This window comes from Camelus ferus, chromosome 9 (assembly GCF_009834535.1).
Source record: "Camelus ferus isolate YT-003-E chromosome 9, BCGSAC_Cfer_1.0, whole genome shotgun sequence".
Lineage (NCBI taxonomy): Eukaryota > Metazoa > Chordata > Mammalia > Artiodactyla > Camelidae > Camelus > Camelus ferus.
Window position 1 is genome coordinate 54,799,031 of NC_045704.1, and position 21,140 is coordinate 54,820,170.

The 21,140-nt window shown below is 48.8% G+C and overlaps 1 protein-coding gene across 2 annotated transcripts in view; it reads left to right on the forward strand.

Moving 5' to 3' along the window:
- PLCG2 (phospholipase C gamma 2) overlaps nucleotides 1–21,140 on the forward strand; it is a 142,870-nt gene that overhangs the window by 77,114 nt on the left and 44,616 nt on the right. For both annotated transcript variants that reach the window (XM_032486846.1, XM_032486847.1), the window contains 12 exons: nucleotides 1,855–1,956; nucleotides 2,805–2,923; nucleotides 4,574–4,659; nucleotides 5,789–5,909; nucleotides 6,366–6,534; nucleotides 9,716–9,820; nucleotides 10,831–10,920; nucleotides 11,525–11,700; nucleotides 12,478–12,678; nucleotides 13,590–13,709; nucleotides 17,808–17,988; nucleotides 19,373–19,444. In XM_032486846.1, the coding sequence (XP_032342737.1) occupies nucleotides 1,855–1,956; nucleotides 2,805–2,923; nucleotides 4,574–4,659; nucleotides 5,789–5,909; nucleotides 6,366–6,534; nucleotides 9,716–9,820; nucleotides 10,831–10,920; nucleotides 11,525–11,700; nucleotides 12,478–12,678; nucleotides 13,590–13,709; nucleotides 17,808–17,988; nucleotides 19,373–19,444 (1,542 nt within the window). The remainder of the gene's footprint in view (nucleotides 1–1,854; nucleotides 1,957–2,804; nucleotides 2,924–4,573; nucleotides 4,660–5,788; nucleotides 5,910–6,365; nucleotides 6,535–9,715; nucleotides 9,821–10,830; nucleotides 10,921–11,524; nucleotides 11,701–12,477; nucleotides 12,679–13,589; nucleotides 13,710–17,807; nucleotides 17,989–19,372; nucleotides 19,445–21,140) is intronic.

Genomic DNA, 21,140 nt, shown 5'->3' on the forward strand with positions numbered 1-21,140 from the left:
CCTCAGTTTTCCCATTTCTATAACTGGAGGCTGATAGTATACGTACCTCCTGAGGGTAGTGTGAGTTTAAAATGAGCCACTGCGTGAAAAGGTTTATTCGCACAGAGCCCGGCGTGCAGTCCGTGCCCATCGACTGCCGTCGAGTCAGCCTTATTAGTCCTCTCTTCACGACTCATCATTTTCATTATTACAGTTGCCAAACAGAGTACCCACACTAAGTAGATACATTTTTTAACCCCCAGAATATTCATATTTTAAACTTTCAGCAGAAGATTTCTTATTCATAGCCAGCCTAGTTCCCAGTTATATCAGCTAAGTCCCCAGGCTTTTTTGGGGTTGGGGGAGGTAAGTAGGTTTATTTATTTTTGATTTTTTTTTTTTTTTTTTTTTTTTAGAAATGGAGGTACTGAGAATTGAACCCAGGACCTCATGCATGCTAAGCATGCGCTCTACCACTGAGCTATACCCTCCCCGCCAAGTCCCCATGCTTTTTATTTGAAAGCTTTGTCGGAGGAGGAAGCAGGAAGCTTCTGGCCTTTTGGAGGCATCTCGGCTTAGCAAGATGTTTGCATTAAGCATCCTACAATTTGAGTTTCATGTTTTAGTATTCAAAGCTTGTAACACCCCTCATTCCAGTGAACTGGCTGCTCCCCAGGCTCCTGGCTACTGGGTGTCCTTATCCATGTAGATTTGCAAGAATGACAGCAAGGCTCATTGTTGATCCGCACTCACCTCATTTGTATCTGCCCTCAGGCTTTTCCTTCTCTCAGACATCCTGGTCTGATCCTTCTCATCCAGCCATACACGCATCTGGTAGCACATGTGCCTTTAAAATATCTGGAACCCAGAAAACATGAGTCAAAATTGAATCTGTGGGTCACTGTCATCCTTTTGTCTGAGTATTTGGGGTTCCAGGGTTGGGAGAGGAAAACAGTAAAGTTACTTTAGATTATTCTTTTTTCTAAGGGGCTTTTGAATTTCTAAGACTGTGCAGAAGCTGCTTTTGAACCGGGCATGCATCTTTCAGGTGTTATTGGTGTCTGAGCAGTGTTGCTGGGCTGGTCTTGACTGATTCTGTGTCAGTTTTCCAAAGTTTAGTTATTTGGGACCCCAGTTCTCCTACGTACTAGCTGTGTGAAGTTGGGGTCTTCATGTGATCTTCTGAGCTTCTGTTTTCTTGTCTCTAAAATGACAAGGACAGTGTTAGACCTGTGGAGTTGTCTGAACTAAATGAGTTGTCACCTAACAGTGACGATTGTTCACAAAAGCTTGTGATTTGAGCACTTTTTGTATACCGAGTGCCATGTTAAGTGCATAACATTATTTCATCCAGGTCCTCACAGCCTCTGTGGGTCGATATCATAATTCTCATGTAACGGAGAAGGAGGCATAGAGAAAGTCTGTAACTTGTCCAGGGTCAGCCAGGCGAGTGACCCCTGCGGTCTGATGTAATTGTGCCCCCCTCCCCGACCCCCATCACTTCCTCGTGCTAACACACGTAGAGAACTAGCTTGGAGCAGGAGAAACTGCGCCTGTGGGCCAACTCTGGCCCACAGCTTGTTTTTATAAATGAAGTTTTATTTACAAATGCAATCACGGCCACCTGTGTGCCTGTTGTCTGTGGCTCCTTTTGCACTACAACAGCAGAATTGAGTGGTTGTGGCCCAAAGCCAAAAATATTTGCTCTCTGGTCCTTTAGAGAGAATGTTTGCTGCCCGTAGGGGTGAGGGCTTGATCACACGTGCGTCCAGAATATGTCCGTGGTTCGGTCTTTGATTGAAGCTGGACCCTGAGAGATGAAGAATTTTGCCAGTCCTCTTTCTGATGATGTCTTGTTCTCTTTATCCTTCTAAGGAGCTTTGGGCTCAGGATCTGAACAAAGTCCGTGAGCGGATGACGAAGTTTATCGACGACACAATGAGAGAAACTGCTGAGCCCTTCTTGTTTGTGGATGAGGTGAGTGGGCTCGGCGTCCTGCTGTTGCGGCTTTTTGATTCACGTCTGAAGTGTGTTTTCTGGTTCTCTTCCCTTAGAGGGCCTTGTGGTTAGACTGCCCCCAGGCTGGCTCAGTTCTCGAGAGCTGATTCTCTTCCAGGTTCTGAACCATCACTGTCTTCATTTTTCTCATCCTTCTCTGTTGGACCATGTGGGGGTCTTTGCTTTTGCCACTAGAGGGCGCATTGCTGCCCAGGGAGTGGCTAATTTTTACAAGCACAGCAACGGAATTCAGAGGTTTATGGGGCACCTGCAAGGTGTGGAAATGCGTACATTTGGCCCTGTGTGAGGCAGCAGGGACTCAGGGGGAACTGGGCAGCTCCTGTCCCATGGTAGGTTGTTCCTAGAAAGCAGAGTGTTACCCCAGTGTCACTCAATCTTCTGATTTTTTTTTTTTTTTGAGGGGGTCAGGAATAGGAATATAAAATTTCCTGCTTTCTACGTATTATGATACTGGTAATGTCCTATTTCTCACGTTGGTTGGGTGGTGAATATTCTCAAATATTCACGGCATTAGTAGGCCTTAAAACTCACATATGGGAAGCGTGTACTGCTGTGGCATCAGATATTTGAGGATATACATTAAAAAGGAAAATACTGTATAGATTAGTGAAACACGTGTCAGTACAGCCTTTTGCATTCCAAGTTTTCTGCATTGAAAACTTGGGTAACTGAGGTCTGGGGACCATCTGGTGAATATTCACGTATCAGAGCTACCATCTCCCAGTGTTGGCACAGACCAGGAAGAACCAGGCACCACTGTCCCTGTCATCATGATGATTCCGTCTTTGTGTTTGTGACGCCCCTAGTTCCTCACGTACCTGTTTTCACGGGAGAACAGCATTTGGGATGAGAAGTATGACGTCGTGGACATGCAGGACATGAACAACCCCTTGTCTCATTACTGGATCTCCTCGTCACATAACACGTGAGTTTCACCGTGAGCCGGCGGTGGGTCAGGCAGGTGAAGGGTGATACCATGGGCATTCCATTGTGCTGGGCAGAGGGCAGGGCCTCACTGATCAGACTGAAATATACAAAAGCTTCTGGCAGGCATGAGGGAATGCATCTCTCTTTCCTGGTTGGTATTGCAAAAATAATCTTTTTTTCTGTGGCCCTAAAAAGCCAGTTGGCAAAGCTGGTTTGCATGGTTTGGGCATCTCCTAGTAGCCACAGCAAAGCAATGGAATTAGTTTTTGGACTGATATTTACTAAATTTTTACCCTGTGCCAGGCCCTGTGCTCACTGGGTGCTAGGGATATAGTAGTGAGAATGACAGGGCAGCCCCTGTCCTCATGTGATTGGAGGGAAAAGGTCTCCTTTGAGTCTTAATGGTGAACAGGAGTTGGTGAGAGAAGAACAGGTGGTGAGGCGAGGAGGAGGGTTTCAGACAGAAGAACAGCATGTGCAAAGGTCCAGGGGCAGGCGGAACTGAGAGGGGTCTAGTAAGACTAGACAATAGAATCTGGGAGGGTGAGTGGCAGGAGAGGAGACCAGGAGGGTCAGCTTGAGTGGAATCTTTGAAGTCACAGCAAGAGCAGTGGCTGTGGAGCCACTGATGACTTTTAGGCCAACAGCGTGACAATCAAATTTACATCTCTGGTAGATCGCCCTGAGTGCAAAACAGAGTAGGCTGGAAGGGAGAGATGGATGTTACAGTCAAGTTCAAATATTCAATCTCCTTTGTAAGTTGAGAAGGTAAAGGCCTTGGGTCCTGGACATCCAGAGAGCTGTAGATTTGGTACTTTTCCAAGTGTGTCATTCCAGGCAGGAGTCGGAGAGAAGGCTTTTAAGTTCATCTCCAGGCATTTGGGAAGGTACATTCTTTTCCAAATTGGCAAATTGGCTTCATGGTTATCTCTAATGCACTGCATCCATTGGTTTAAGAGTTTGTCTTAGAATGGTGAATTCTGCCAACCCTGAAGACAGCTGAGGAACATAAACTCTTTTTTTTTTCTTAAGTTGAAGTATAGCCAGTTACCATGTGTCAGTTTCTGGTGTACAGCATAATGTCCCTGTCATGCATATATATACATATATTCTTTTTCATTAAAGGTTTTTACAAGATGTTGAATACATAAACTCTTAAAGGAGGAATGTGGTAAGGAGGAGAGTGATAAAAATATGCATTTTTATGTCCATTTTGGTGGACTTAGTTCATACTGTAGTTGAGGTCCATCCATTCTGTGCTTGGCATGGGGCCCTGATTTCCAAATGTTGGTCTCTGCCCTGTTGAGACTGAGATCCTAGTGGGCAGCCATGTGGGTCATTAATTTATCACCATACGTCAGTCTGATTCCTGACACCCTTTGACCAAGTTTGTCTGGAAAGAACGTGCGGCCTCCACCCCACACTTGGACAGCTGGGGTGGTTATCCTTCCCATCCTGTGATGTGGCTTGAGTCTCAGACTCATGACTGCTGTAGCCGTGTGATGCATCTGTCCAGCCCAGATCCTAACTGGGGGTCTTTCTAGACAGGAAGGACTCAGGACTTTGGGGGCTTGGGCTGAGAAGTTCCCCAAGGACATCCTGAGGTGCAGGGCTGCCCTGACATGGCCACTTGCCTCCTTTCCTTCAGGTACCTTACGGGTGACCAGCTGCGGAGCGAGTCGTCCACCGAGGCGTACATCCGCTGCCTGCGGATGGGCTGCCGCTGCATCGAGCGTGAGTATCTCTTTCCTGGTGGAGGGCATGCTCAGAGTGAGTTGAGACCAGCCACGTCTGGGGTAAACGGTGTGGCCACCAATAGCCAGGGCCTTTCCCCAGAAGAAGGTGTCCTCAGGAGAGGGAGTGGTGTCCATCTGGGCTAGGTTGGAGCCACAAACCCTGGGGCAATGGTTTTGTTGTCTAGAAAGTGTCCAGGTACAGTGGAGGGCCTGGGAGGCCAGTACGAAAGATGGTCTCACTATCCTTCTGTCCTCCCTCGACTTCTTTCTGGGCTGTTTTTAGAGGAAGGCAGATGCCCTGTGGGTTTTAGTCACTGGTCCGGCCACAAATCCCACCCTGACTGTTTTGTCCCCAGTTACTCACAGCTGCCCTGACACGGGTGATTCCAGACACCTGGACGTGGCCTGGAGCCAGTACCTCCTCCCGTCTCCTCCCCTCTCATACCTGGCCAGAGGCTCAGAGGTGTACTGGGCTGAGAAAAGGCACAAACCACTGATTGAGGCTGCAGTTTTACGAAAAACATTCATCACAGTATCAAACTTTAATGTCAGTTATTCCTGCAGACAGTTGCCTAATTTATACTTTTTCCCCCATAGGAAAAAGCAAAAGTGAAAAAATTAAGCTTGGAACTGTCAGCTGCTGTTACCTTTGGGGGTTAAAAATATAGGGTTTGTTCACCTTCTCTATAACCTAGTTCTGTCTGAGTACTTTACTGTGAATCTTTAACAATAAATTTCTCATTGTTCCATACTCTTTCCAGCACCAGGAAAAGCAAGCCAAGGTTTAGACAAATCAAATCAGAAGATAAAACAGATTATACATCTCTTTTTAAGAAAGAAATGTTTAAACTAGTTCCTTCTGGGCAAACATATTGCATTACAAAGGGACCTTTAATTAAACAACCAAAATCTTCCCGTAACCCCACAGGTAACGCATGTACACAGGTAACACGTGTCTTCAGGTTGGTGGCCCCGGAGGGTGACAAGTCCCCATGTCCTAGTAGCTGAGCCAGCTGGGGGGGCAGGGATGGTGACACGGCTGTCACCTGGGCAGCGTGTTGGCCGTCGGTGGACGAGGGAGGTGGAGCCTGCCGGGCAGGTGCTGAGGCTGCACGTTTCCCCGTCAGTGGACTGCTGGGATGGGCCGGACGGGAAACCTATCATCTACCACGGCTGGACGCGGACCACCAAGATCAAGTTTGATGACGTCGTGCAGGCCATCAAAGACCATGCCTTTGTCACCTCGAGGTTGGTGGAGCTGATTTTCTGGGGAAGGCAGCTGCTGGGTGGACAGACAGACACATAGACACACAGATGGACCCCACATAGACACTCACACACAGGGATATAGCTCCACATACAGACACCCCCAGCCACAGACTCACCCTCACACCCCCATAGACACACACACAGCCACCCGCCCCAGACACCACCCCCAGATACACACACAGACACCCTCCCTTCCCCCTCATCACACAGACACACAGACAGCCCCCTCCCCCAACCTTGGCGCCATCTTGGCCAAAGTCACTGCCAAGTCCTCGGCTGAGTGTTGGCGCCCCCTCCAGGCCACACGTGCAGCCCCCCCACCCCCACCCCCGCCGCCGGTTTTTGAGCTGGGAGGAGGCTGGCACTGGAAAACCCTGTGTCTGGGTGGGTGGCCTCTGCCCTTGCTGAGCGCCCCCCCCCCCCCGCCTCCTGCAGCTTCCCGGTGATCCTGTCCATCGAGGAGCACTGCTGTGTGGAGCAGCAGCGCCACATGGCCAGGGTGTTCAAGGAGGTGTTTGGCGACCTGCTGCTGACCAAGCCCACGGAGGCCAGTGCCGACCAGCTGCCCTCGCCCAGCCAGCTGCGAGAGAAGATCATCATCAAGGTGGGGCCCGGGGGCCATCATTCACGCGGGGGGGTCGGCGGCTCAGCGCACAGACTCTGGTCCTGCTACCCGGGCTCCCGCCATTCTCGCTAACTTTGCTCCTGACCCTGGGCAAGGTCATTTAATCTCCTGATGCCTCTGTGTCCTCACTGTCTGGGGCTTCCTGACAGAACCCACGTTGTGAGAGTAATGTGAAAGGATGTGTGCAGAGGGCTTGGAACTGTGCCTGTCCTGTAACAGGTGCTAAGTCTTCACTCACTATCACCCGTTCGTTTTCTTGGCCAGCCCTCACCCTGTCTCTCTCTGGGTCAGGCCCTTGTAAGGGGCTGGGGGTGTTCCAATGATCCACGCTCTGTTCTTGCCCTGGAGAGCCCCCACTCTAGTGTGAGAGGGTGACTAGGGGTGGACAGTTGCCCCAAGGGCTGCAGGCACCATGGGGTGAAGGGGGTGTCAGGGGCTGTGGGGAGGGAGGACTGATAGCTATACCATGGATGCCACGGAGCAGGGTGCTGTTTGGGCACGTGTATTACAAGGATCAAGAGACCAGGTGGATGACATCTTAAAGCATGTGAGTTCAAGCCTCGTGTGAGGGAGAGTGTTCTAGGAGCTTGGAGCATGGTCCACGAGGTTGTCCAGGGACCTGGGATCCTCTCCAATTGTTCTGCAGTTTCCTAGGGAAAGGGTTTTCAGATGGGGTTCTGCAGACCCCCCAAAAATCCACGGATAGAATTCAGGGCATAGTGGCATGTGAACTTTGGACAAAAATGCTGCCTCTTTATTTTTATTAACATGTAAGTAAAACTTAACATTTCCTTTTATTGTGAGTATTGGCAGTAAGCCACTTGAGGCTCTGTCACCAGCAGGAATCGTGAATATTTTCATGTCATGTTTATGGTTGTTGCAGATATCTCAAAATAACGAGTGCTTGTCACTCCTTTGCAATTGTGGTGATTCTTAGATTTGCCTCTAGATCGTATGTAAGGTGTTAACAAAGCAGCACATCTATTAGTATGTTGCAAGTATTTCTTTTTTTACTATCTTAGTAATTGTATTTCAGTATAATTGGTTTCTCTGATAATTTTGTGCATTATAAACATTTTTCTGCAAAAGGGGTCCACAGTCTTCTGCAGACTTCAAAGGGGGTCCATGGCCCCAAACTGGTGAAGGCTCTTCCCTGGGGCTGCATCCTTGTGTGTGGTTGATGCTGGGCCGCAGGCATGCTGAGCTCCAGCCTGCAGAAGGGGGATGTGAGGGTGTCCAGGGCGAGCGATTCCTGGCTGGCAAGTGGGACATCAGTTGGATGGTCCTGGTCTGTCCTGTTCCGTGCATGAGAACTTAGTCACATGACCACAACACCTGCAGGGGGGCTGACTGTGAATTCTCCAGCTGGGCAGTTATTGGCAGAAGGAGCCACATGGATTTCAGTGACAACTAGCAGGTTCTCAGGAAGAAGGATGGACAGGGGTTTACTAGGCAGAGAAGGGGGAATGCCCTTCGGGTTGGGGGAGTCACCTCCATAAGGGTAGGGTGGTGTGAACATGTGATAGATCCCCTACATTGTCACTGGGCCACCAGGATACGTTGGGGACATTCCCTACATGCCAGAAAGTCACCGTCAGGTGGGGAGATAGACCCCTCAAGAGAGAAGCACCAAATGGTGAAGAGGCTTTGGCCGAGGCCCATCCAGAGGGGAGGATGCTGGTGCCTTCGGGGACCAAAGTGCCAGCATAATTGGAGGATCTGGCTAAGATTCTAGGGCACTTTTCACTGAGATGCCCAGGAAAGCGAAGGGTGCCTGGCAGGGGAGGGTCCATGGCTTCTCAGGTTTGGTCACTGATTCTTCAGGGGACCTCACTGCATCTGTCTGTTCCCAGTTCACCTGTGGTGTCCCTCTGTTTCCGTTAGGACTGCTCTCTGCGTGTCCCCAGGGATTTCCCAGCTCTTGTTTTAAGGTGTGAAGGCTCATTTTCGAGCATCCATTGCCCCACCTGTGGTACTTCGTGGCTCACCCCTTTCAATTTCAGGCACAGGGGGTGGAAATACATTTGTGACACAGTCATTGTGTGCTGCCCACTGGGCTAGGCAGGGGCATGAATGGTTTTCAGTCTCATCACAGCCTTGCAGGATGGATCATCTCAGGCCCCTAGCCCACTTGACAGATGTGGACACTGAGGTCTAGAGGTTGATTCAGCTGAGGTTACACAATTAGTTCCTGCCAAAGGTATAATTCAGGGCTGTTCAAAATGGAACATTTATGTCATGCTTCACTGTTTACAGGTATTTTGCATACCTGTTGGCATACGGGGCCCAGGAGGGGCTGTCATTACTCCCATTTTTACAGGGGAAGTTACTGAGACTGATTGTCATGAGCTCAAGGCCACACAGCTAGTAGGGTGGTGATGGGCCCTGAATTCAAGCCCAGGTCTGACTCCTGATCCTGAGTTCCTCCCAGCAGGTCGCCACAGCTGGGACTTATAAATGTGGGCCTAAGTGCGTGGTTATTACTCAACTCGGGTGGACAACATTGTTGTCATGATCTTCTTAGTCTTGCAGATGAGACATGTGAGGTTCAGAGACGTGTGGCCACCTGCCCAGGGTTGCACAGCTGGTAAAGTAGTCGCAGTGCTGTTTGCACCCAGGTCTTCTACATCTGCATCCCTCTGTGCCTCCCACTGCCCTTCACAGCCTTAGCCCCCTGGGCCGCCTGTGATCTTGCCTTTCCCTCTGGGTGCCAGAGCAGGCGGAGGCATCATTGATTCACCGAATATTTATTGGGCACTTACTATCTGCTGAGCTAGCATAGGAGATTCAACTGGGAAACAGAACAAAGTCCCTGCCCTCGTGGGGCTTCTGTTCTAGCAGGGAAGATGGACAGAAGACAGATACATAGATACACATAGAGCTAAGGATATGAAAATTAACTCAAGCAGCTAACGACTGACAGGATTGGGAAGGGGTAACGTGGGCTATTTTTAGATCTAGTCGTTAAGAGAAGCTCCTCTGAGGAGGTGACCCTGTGTGCAGAACTGAATGTAGTGAGAGAAGCCAGGCAGAGAGAACAGACAGTGCAAAGGCCCTGAGGTAGGATGATGCAAGTAGATGCTTGGCTGATATGGATGAATGTTTTCTGGCTCAAAGACCCTTGGGTCTCAGGGAGACTGGCTGTGTGTTTTTCCCTCAGCATAAGAAGCTGGGTCCCCGCGGCGACGTGGATGTCAACATGGAGGACAAGAAGGATGAGCACAAGCAGCAGGGTGAACTGTACATGTGGGATTCCATCGACCAGGTGGGTCTTCCCCCTCTTCTCAGAGCCTTGAATGCCCTGGGGCCTGCTGGAAGAGCTCCGAGAGCATTCCTGTCTTACTCCCATTTGGTGCCAAGCGAATTTGTCATTTTAATAAAGCTTTTCTTTTGTATTATTAATGTTTTATTCTCAAATAACTTTATAGTCAATGCAGCATACTTATATATTCACACACACACAAGTACAGAGAATTCTCACACACTCTTCATCCACCTTCCCCAGATAGTAACATCCTCTGTACCCAGAGTGTAATGATCATAACCAGGAAATGAACTTTGGGTGCAATACTACTGACTAGTTAATGGGACCTTATTCCACTTTCACAGGTTCGTCCACTAATGCCCTTTTTCTGATCCAGGATCTGATCCAGGATGCAACAATACAATTATTTGTGCTAAATCCTTAGTGTCCTCTGATCTGGGACAGTTCCATCAGAAACATTACTTTTTGATGAGAGTGTGGCAATTTGGCACTTCTCCTATTCCTTACCTTAACATGGAAATCCATTTGAATATATTTTTATGTGTCTATTTTTATAGCCTAGAAATAAACATTAAATATGGTTAAAGTTCAAATAAAGAATGAAACCATAATTAAATGTTGAAGAAAGGGTCTCTAGACACACTGGCTGAGAAATCCTGAAAGTCTTCAAAAATAAATGAAATAGTAAAGGACAGTCATGAGGACACAAGATAATCCCATCATTCGAAACAGGCTTCAAATTAAGTAAATATGAAATACAAATTTGATATTATGTTGTACCTACCCTTAGACACAGTGAATAAAAAGGCCCTGAAAATGTCAAAAGAACCCCCAAGTAAATAGACATTTTAAAAGAAAAGTTTCAAAGGGGATTGGATTCCATGAAACCACTAAGTGGATACAACAGTGGGAAAGGTGAGTCCCCAGTGAATGCCAGGTGGGGGCCCTGAGGCCCAGAGTTGATGGGGAAGGTCCTTTGGGGTTGAGCTAATGCTGGTTTCGTTTTCTAGAAATGGACTCGGCACTACTGTGCCATTGCTGATGCCAAGCTGTCCTTCAGCGATGACATTGAACAGAATGTGGAGGACGAACTGCCCCCGGTAGGTGGAGACCCCTTATGCTACCTCCTCTCATCCTGTGGCTGGCAGGCCTGGACATGCTTAGCCCCAGGAGCTGCCTCTTTGGGTACCAAGGCCTGCCTGGCTCTTCTCTGATTGGCTCGCTGGCTCAGGCACTTAACCAATGAGGTTCAAGGGTCTTCCCTGCACTCTGAATGGCTTGATTGGCCTGTGCTCCCTGGGGAAGATGCAGACATTTGGATGCTCTGTGCAGCCCCACCCACTGGTCTGGTTCCTGGCTTTGCTGCCCTCTCCCCACAGGCTGCTGGCCATGGTTGGCACTGTTTCTTGAGTATAGCCCCCAGGGCGTATGGCTCTCAGACTTACCGCGCAGTAGAGTTGAAGGCTATACTGAGGATCCCTAATCCTAGTCCCAGGACTCCAGCAGCTCACCACCAACGGGGGCTGTCAAGGGTGGGTGGCAGGCAGGGAGGCTGGCTTCACAGACCTCGAGAGGTGAGGACAGGCTAAGGCCAGCCTCAGTCTGTTGTCCAGTCCCCGAATCAGCCTACACAGTGGGACCAGTATGGTGATACTGGGGTTCTGGTCCAGTTGTTCAGAAACCCCTCCTCTCTTTGTGGCCCAGGACATACCCCCCACAGAGCTGCATTTTGGGGAGAAGTGGTTCCACAAGAAGGTGGAGAAGAGGACGAGTGCGGAGAAGCTGCTGCAGGAATATTGCGCCGAGATGGGGGGCAAGGATGGGACCTTCTTGGTGCGGGAGAGCGAGACCTACCCCAATGACTACACCCTGTCCTTCTGGTAATGCCCCTTGCCCAGGGCACGCCTGCCTTCCCCTCGCAGCTGACTCAATGAGGGGCTGTGTGGCAAGCAGTGTCAGCTCAGGCCAGACTGGGGTGGGGCTGAACCAGAGCTCAGACTTCACTGAGTGAGCTGTGTGGGGTGGGACTCAGGTGAGGACTCAGGTGAGGCCCCAAAACCTTAGTAATCAAGATTAATGATACTTTAGTGCAATATTTAAAATTGTAAAGCAGCCTGACAGAGCTGTGGTGAGGAGACAGTGAGCTTGCTCATTCATTCACTCATTCACTCACTCATATATGCATTCATTCATTAAAAGATATTGATTGGGTGCTTGCTCTGTGCTCGGCACAGTGATCTAGCAGGGACCAGACAGACAGGGACCCTGTCCTGATGGAGATTAGAGTCTAGTGAGAGAGATGAAAAAGGAAGAATGCAAACGATACATAATTCTAGTTGTGACAAGTGCAATGAGAAACATGCAGAATGTTATGAAAGCCTGGAAGAGAGGGATCTAGTCTAACATTGGGGGTGGTCAGGGAAGACTTCCTGAAAGAAGTGGTGTTTAAGTTGAAGCCCGAAGGATAAAAATTACAGTATTAACAACATACAAATAATAGTGATCGCAGACACCTGTACAATGTGTACTATGTACCAGGCAGCATTCCAGGCATGTTCTGTGTGTCCTGTATGAACCCGCCTGTGTTCTCTGTCACCCTGGGCATGGGAAGGCCAGCCTGCCTGGCCTGGCCACTGATGTGATCCCTCTCCGCACAGGCGGTCGGGCCGCGTCCAGCATTGCCGGATCCGCTCCACTATGGAGGGCGGGACCATGAAGTACTACCTGACTGACAACCTCATGTTCACCAGCATCTACGCCCTCATCCAGCACTACCGGGAGACACACCTGCGCTGTGCCGAGTTCGAGCTCCGGCTGACTGACCCCGTGCCCAACCCCAACCCCCACGAGTCTAAGCCGTACGTGTGCCTGGGAGCTGGGGGCGCCACCCCAGGGGTGTGGTGGGGGGCAGACGCCCACGCGGATGGGGTTCAGCACTGGAAATGCCAGCCTTGAGAGTGTGCTGGGGCGCAGATGTCCAGGATGCTCCTCACCCCGGCGCACTGGGGTCTCTCAGAGTTCCCCGGGGTGGCCAGTGTCCGAGTACCTCCTGCCTGTTTCTTATGCCCTATCTTCCCTTTCCTCTCCCTCCCTTTCTTCTACTTTACCTTCGTAGCCCTAAGGTCTTGGATTTTGATTTTTCAGAGGGCTAATTTCGCCCGGTGTTACCTTGCTGCTTGTCGGAGCTCATTTCTGTTGGTCTGAAACCAAAAGATAGTTGTAAAGTGAATGTTAGTTATGCCTTGCCAAGGGTTAAGTAGTTCTGAAAAGAAAATAACTTTTAAGTAGAGGCTGCTGAAATGCACATTTCTGAGGAATCTGTGCAGCTATGACGATTGTAGTTTTCACTTTCCTTGTCTGTATTCAAATGGACTGCCTTAGAAACTGCTATTTCACATCTTTAGAAACAACCAGAATCCCTTTCAACCCTCTTCCCTGAGTTCTCTGCCTCCAGTTTTCTGAGACAGAGCAGTGACTGGGCCACCCTCTGATGCTTGGGTCATTGGCAGGAGTGGGAGTAAAGATAAAAGTTGACTTATTCTCTTGTGCTCAAGGCAGACCCTCTACAAGAGCGCTTGACTCAAGCTGTGTCTGGGTGGTCTATTAAAAAATTGCTGTCTTCAGAGGTGTTTTTGGAGGGGGAGGCCCCCTGTAATTTCCGTGGTGGTTTCTGGGGCCTATTTCAGGCATCCTGGGAACCCACTCTTTCCCCCTTCACTGCCAGTCTCAGCGGTCTCTCCCTTGGCTGTTTCCCGGCCTTGTGCTGCAGGTGGTACTACGATGGACTGAGTCGTGGAGAAGCAGAGGACATGCTGATGAGGGTTCCCCGGGACGGGGCCTTCCTGATCCGGAAGCGGGAAGGTACTGACTCCTATGCCATCACCTTCAGGTAAGCGCGTGGGCTGGAGCCCATCACCTGTTCTCCAGAGACTGCTTGGGAAGGGCAGGTGTGAAGAACGAAGGGGGACCTGCTGGTGGAGGCTGAGCTCAGTGTCCTCTCCCCAGGGTGTCAACCACGATGACGACAATAATAGTAATAGCAAAAGTAGTGCTCCCTAATGTGCGCTTCAGCGTGCCAGGCACTGGTCTGTGTTCTCGAGAGTAAAGTGTTCTGTATCTACTCATTTCACCTTCCATCAACTCTCTGGGGGTCAGCATGACCATGACCCCTGTTTTTCAAAGGAGGAAACTGAGGCCCAGAGAGATTAAATGACTTGCTGAAACACACAGCCAGTAAGTGGTGGAGCTGGAATTCCGTCCTAGGCAGCCCTGGCAACTCAGATGGGTGATGTTCGAGATCTTGTGTCCTCCCTTTAACAGCTCATACCCCACTGCCAGTGGAAGGCCGTGTGGACCAACCACCTCCAGGACTGTGGTTCTTAAATTTTACCCCAAGACACCTGATCCCTCCAATTTTCACCTGCAACAATGTGGAAAGGGGTTCAGACCCAGTTCATCATACTGACCCTCCATCTCCCCATTCCCAGGGTTTCCCTGCATATTCTTTTTTCTCCCCCCGTTTAAAAATAATTGAAATATAGTTGATTTACAGTGTTCCTGCATATTCTTGATGGTGGTTATAGAATGCTGACTACCATGTATTCAGGTCTTAACTAATGTTCCAGGTGCTGGGCTGCTTTCAGGGCCTCTCCTGATCACGTCCTTCACTGTCGCCCAAGACGGGCAGATCCAGCTATTGCCAGCAAGGAAATGGAGGCCCAGAGAGGTTCAGTGACCTCTCTGGGGCCACAGAGCCCCATTCAGCCCTGAGTCAGAATCTCAAGCTCAGTCCTGTCCATGTCCAACGCCTGTCCTCTTCACTGTGAGGTCTAAGCCAGAGGCTCATGGGCCAAATCGGGCCTGTGGGTGTTTTGCTCAGTCTGTATGGTGATGTTAAAACCCGAGATGTTTTTGGCAGGAGGTTATAGCCCAGTGGTGGAGTGTCTGCTTAGCATGCACAGGGTCCTGGGTTCAATCCCCAGCATGTCCATTAAATACATAAATAACTAAACCTAATTACATGCTGCCCCCCCTAAAAGCAAAAAAATTTTAAAAATAAATAAAATCTGAAAAGTTCTACTGGGAAGTTCAGATTGCTTCTTATGAAAAATGGGAGGTGATGGAAGCTCTGGGCCCATGGTTCCGTGTGGTGGCGGTGGTTACCTACTGCACAGTAGGGGTCCTCATATGCTCCTGCCCTTTTGCCCTGGCCCACTCCCCTTGGCTACCATGCCAGGCTGCCCCTCTGGGCAATTGGGTTTGCCCCCTTCTCTCTCCTTAGCCCTGAGGTACTTTCTTAGGGGTGGTGGTGGTGATGGTCATTACCACTGCTACGTACTGAGGACCTACTGTGTGCCAGCTCCTCCCAGCATGGCTCTTTTGTACTGCCAACAGGGTTCTTGGCATTGATGTCTTTGCTCTTTTTCCCCAAAGCTCTTAGTGGTGCCTCTTCCCCCTGGATAGGAGTTAGGCGTGTTTAAGTGAGCCTCTGCTGTTCCAGGAACTGGGCTGGATGCTGGGGGTCACGTTGTGCTATAGTGTGTCATCAGTCAGGTTGCTTTTTGGTGCAAGTGACAGAAGCCAAACTCAACAGCCGAAATAAAAGGTGAGGATTTACTGGCTACAGGCTGAGGTGCTCAAGAGGTGAAGCTGGTCTCCCACACGCTTGGATGCAAGCCTCATCTGCGACCCTCAGGAGACTAACTCTGAGCATGTTGGTGTGATGCTCCTTTGGCTTTGGTCTTGGCTGGCTTTTCCTTCGGGTGCCAGGACAGTGTCCAGCAGAGAGGTTGAGTCCTGTAGGTCCTCCCACTGGCCCCTGCTTGAGCCAGGTCGCTTGATTCTGATTGGGCTCCCTTCACTGGAAGCATATGGATGAAGGATAGAGGGGCTCCCAGATTGATGCTCAACTTACATACGTTCACCATGTTCTGTTTGTAAATCTGTCCTCCCCATGAGACTGGAGGCACCCTGAGAGCTAGAGGTTTTAAGTTTTAGGAATCAGTAAATGTTTGATAAGCACCTACTATGTGTCAGGCCTAGAAATACAGGTGTGATTAAAAACAGCCCAGCCCTGCTCTCATGAGGCCAGCGGTCTGATGGGGATGAGCTATGTCATCAAATGACTCACAAGTGACTCCCGTCCCTCCTTCCTCCTTCCCCCCACATATATTTGTGGGGTACCAAGTGCCATTCTAGGCTCAGGGAATGTATACTGAACTTCTGGATAGATTTCCACAGGAGGGAAGCATTGCTTTCAGATCCATTCAAAGAGATGATGTTGTTGTCTGGGTGTGATTGGTAGGAGGTGTCCTTCAATGGGACACGGGGCTTCTTAGCAAAGCTGCGACCTCAGGTGTTACCACCCAGTGTCTTGTAGCAACATAACTCCAGGAGGCTGGAAAGCTCAACTCATACTGTTCCTGCCTCCCCTTTTGATTCTTCTGTCTCTCAGGGAAGCCCATTTTGGCTTGGTTGGTTATATCTTCCCAACCATCCACTTATCAAGGACCTTCTGGGTGCTGGACACATTGCAAATGGCTCACCCTGGGTTACCTAGTGGATAGCAGTCCTGACACCCACGGACAGGAACTGTGAGTCTCCTGCTCTGTGGATGAAGAGACCGAGGCTCTGTGAGGTTACTGGGGAAGGAGCCAGAACCTGACCCACTCCCTTAACCTCAACACCCCAGAGCCTCCCTGTCCTTGGGAGCTTTTTTATATAGTTTGATGATTAATTTTTAATTCAAATATATATTCTCCTTATAAAAAAATTGAGACATTGCAGTGAAGGCTAAAGCTTCCTATAGTCCTTCCCAGCTCAGTCCTTGTTTTGGTAGAAAGTGCACAGTTTTCCAACTGGTGTCTCCCTCAAGACTTTAAATTTTTTACAAACATATGTATGTACCTGTAGAAAATCCGTAGTTCTGTTTTGCTAGTGGTATTCTGTTCCATTTTTGAAAAATACAAATGAGATCATATTGTAGTTCTACTTTGAAACTTATTTTTCTACTCAGCAGTATTTTTCTTTTTCTAAAATAAATATTTAATAACATATCAGTGTACATAAACTACTGAAGCAGAAGTCTTCTAGCATTTTTTTTACAGGACTTTTTGAAGAAATAGCTTAACAGGATGTATTTTTTAAAACAATAAAAAATATCTGCAAGGTGTAACATTTTTAAAAGAGAAGTAGGTTCCCCGTAGTAACTATGCTGTTACGGTTTTAAAGATGCCCTTGGCTGTAAAGTTAGGGTCAAAACTTGTTTTCCCACATATTTCTATTCTTACTGATGAAAGCTAATAAGACAGGATTCTATTCCGTTTTGGATTTTTTTCTGCCTCCTGTTTCAAACAGGAGAGGAAATAAAAGATTTGTTTTCCCATTTGGAAAAAAATTCCATTGTTGCACTCGCTGGACCATTAAAGATAAAATTTAAGGATTTTGAGCATCAAGTCCCAGAGTTCTAGAGTAGAGATGGGTAAACGTTTTCAATAAAGGATCAGAGGATAAATAAGTATTTTAGGCCTTGCAGGTCCAATGGTCTGTGTTGCAGCTGCTCAGCTCTGCCGTTGGAGAGTGAAGCACACGGCCACAGGCAGTACAGAAACGGATGAACATTGCTGTGTTTCAATAAAACTTTATTTATAAAAGCAGGAGGGGGGCTGGACATCGTCTGTGGGCCATAGTTTGCTGACCCTGACCTGGACACTAGGATGTTCCCCAAGTCAAGTCCTGTAGTTGGGGAGGAGGGGAAGGGCCAGAAGAGCTGGCTGGGGAGTCACTCCGCAGTGCCTCTTCTGAGGCGCAGGGTTTTCCGTATCTGTTTTGCAAAGACACACAGCACTGTATTCCATGGGAGGGCTGGACTCAGTTTATTTATCTGGTCCCTGGGATGGATGACTGGGTTGTTCCTACTTGGCGGGGCTTATAAGGCTGTCCGCTGGCCGCCTGGATCTCGCGTGTCAGCCCCGTGTGTCCCCCGCAGGGCCAGGGGCAAGGTGAAGCACTGCCGCATCAACCGGGACGGCCGGCACTTCGTGCTGGGCACCTCCGCCTACTTCGAGAGCCTCGTGGAGCTGGTCAGCTACTACGAGAAGCATGCGCTGTACCGGAAGATGAGGCTGCGCTACCCCGTGACCCCCGAGCTCCTGGAGCGGTATAACATGGTAGGTGGCCACTCACTCGTGATCTGGTGGGATATCTTGTCCAAGGTTACCATTCATCTGTTGGTTCATTCAGCAAACCTTTATTGAGCACATATATGTGTCCCGCATGGCTCAAAATTGCACATAGTGGACTAAGACCCTCCCCTCATGCTCTTAAAGTCTAGTATAGGGGAGACAGGTAATAAATGAGATAAATTAAAAATATGCAGAGCACGTGTCTGATGGTGGGTGATATGTGCTACCGAGAAAAACACACTGAGCAGGTGGACAGGTGGGTGCAGGATGATGGGGAGGGGGCTGCAGTTCTCTCAGGTGTTCTGGAAGATTTTGGTGAAAAGGAAACATGTGGGCAGACACCAGAAGCGGGGAAGGAGAGAGCCTGCAGCTCTGAGGAGGAAGAAAGAACAGCAAGTGCAAAGGTTCTGAGGTGCAAGCGTGCCTGGAGACACAGAGAGGAAGCCGGTGTGGCTGGAACTGCATGAGCTAGGGTGTGACTAGGACTAAATGAGGCTGGAACTGCATGGTGGAGGGCCACTGTCAGACATGGGCTTGGGTTCTGAGCCATCAGAGGGTTCTGAGCAGGGAAGAGAGCTGATCTAGTTACGACATCTCAGTTCCTATCAGATGGATTCATTAACTTACTGAAGAGATTTATTGTGCACCAGCCATGTGCTGGGAACTGTTGGAGATACTGGGAGTGCAGTGAAACATCTGTCCTTGGGAAATTTAGGTTCTAGAAAGGGGAGCTGGGTGACACACAGTCACATAAATAAGATGCCTTCAGACAGGGTGAGTTACAATGAAGAAAATAAAAGAGGATGGTGTGCTAGGGGGCGGGCCCTACGTTAGAAGAGGTTAGAGAGGCTGAGGAAGGTCTCTGGCAGAGGGTGAGAACAGGGAACCCAGGGGACCTGTGAAGGAAGCCAGTTGTAGGTGGGGGAGCAGGCGTGGCACCAGCCCTGGTGTAACTCTGAGGACAGAAATGTGGCCGGTGGGGCTGAAGCCCAACGAGAAAGGCAGAGGTAGGGCAGATCTGTGTGTGCTGGAGAACGTTTACCCACTGCTCTGCGGAAAGAAGCCCTGGTTTGTGGCATTTGCCAATTTCTGTGGTGCACGTACTTCTACGGTAGCGTTTCAAGCTGCCGACATTGAATGTGGGCTTGTGATTTTACAGAGGAGCACAGCGCCTGGCACATGGTGGAGCAGCACTGGGGGCCTCTGTCATTTTGGGGAATTTCTTAACAGCTTCTTCCTGTCTCTACCGTGAGGTGAATAAACTGTGAGGTTTCAGCTCCTCTACTGGAGGGCAGGAAACCACGAGGATGCCTAGAATTCGTATTTTAAGTAAGGACAGCTCCACTTACTTTTCTTCATTCTTTTCCAGGAAAGAGATGTCAACTCCCTCTATGACGTCAGCAGAATGTATGTGGACCCCAGTGAAATCAATCCTTCCATGGTACAGTGCCAACCCCAATTCCTACTGTTACCTAGTCCACTAGATTGACGTGGAGTCTACCCCCCAGTCATCACTGGGCGAAGGAACATTCTGGAAAACTTGTCCAAAAAGTTTTTTAAAATTAATTATTATTACTTTTTTGTGAAGAAATTATGATTGACAGCATGACATCTGGTTTCAGGGGAGAGGTTAATAGAAATCCATCCAAATGTGATGGTACCTTGCTAAAATTTTGAGGTTTGATGAACCACCTTTGGGCCAAACAGCTTCTAATTAAAAGTCTTTCAGATGTTTCTTGCTCTCTGACTGAGCCGGTGGTGTTTATAAATTCTGTTTGGTTCAGTGACCTATTCGCAGTGCGAACGCTATCTCACATTCCCACCCTGGCTCTCCTGCAATTTCATGCAGGTAGGGCTGGATTTTACTCTTAGCCTGCAGCTCCTGGTTTCATCTCAAATTTAGTCGGAGCCTGCCGAGGAAGAACGGTGGCGAATTTTCTGTTTGGGGGGGCCGTCTTCTACACGATTCAGGTACTGTTCTCACTTAGGAAAGGGGCCCTGCTGGTGGGCTTCTGGAAGTCCAGAGAGAACTTTTTTAACTTAAAATCCTTGGCCAATGCAAGTCCCTTTCAGCAAGAAATGAAGTCTTGAAAACTTGGGAACCGTGTGCGAAATGCATCGGGACTTAACTGAATAGCAGAAAGTTTTATTAGCAGTGAGATGCTTTGGTTATGAAAATACCGTGGCCTTGTGTCAGCTAGATGTCGGGATGGTGGAGGCCGTGGTAAACTGAGGACTCTGCCCATCTCAAGGGCAGCTGCCCCCTCATTAGCAGTCGATGGTTGCCTTTCCAGAGAGCAGGTCAGGTCTTTTGATTTCTCAAGACAAGGCAGTGATCTGGATGTTTGATGTGAAATCTCCCCATTTTTAAATCCTGGCAACTAAACCAAGTTGTAGAGAACGTCTTCTCACACTAAGTAAGCCAAGTAAAACGTGCCTGCATGCGGGATTAGATCTCAAACTGCCAGTCTGTGGTGGGTGCCTCAGGATAAAATTACTACTTTTATTGTGGTTGAAAAAATGATGTAAGAAAGTAAAAAGGAAAAACACTTTGAAAATAAGAAAAATAATCAGCTCTGGTCTCACCGTCTTAACACTATAGCTTTGTGCATTTTGGGGTGTTCTGTCCCTTCTGGGCTTTGTCCACCTGGAGATGTACTGTATAGTCACCACCAGCACCTGGCAATTTTATTTTGCTTTGTTCACTTGCTGCTTGGCTGTGGGTGAGTTTCTCCATTGCAGAACTTCTTGATGACCATTTTGGTTAAACTGGTAGGCCAAGTAATTTACATGAAGTACATGGATTGGAAGTGTAACGTGAAAAAAAGAATGTTTTTAATGCTGTAGAATATTCTAGGTGACTGTGTCCATTTAGCTATGTCCCCAGCAATGGCCATTTAGTTGTTTCTAGCGTTTGCTCTTCAAGTTAACACTAAAATGAGCTTCTTCACGTGTGAGGCTTGGTATCTTTCGCTTTATGTCTTTGGATGAGTTCTCAGAACAGGAGTGATTAGATCAGTAATAATTGCTAACATAGTGACAGCCGCACAGCAAGCATGGTTCTCAGCACTTGGTTTGTCCTCATAACAGCCCCATGTGTTAGGTACCATTTCTATGCCCATTGTACAGATGAGGAA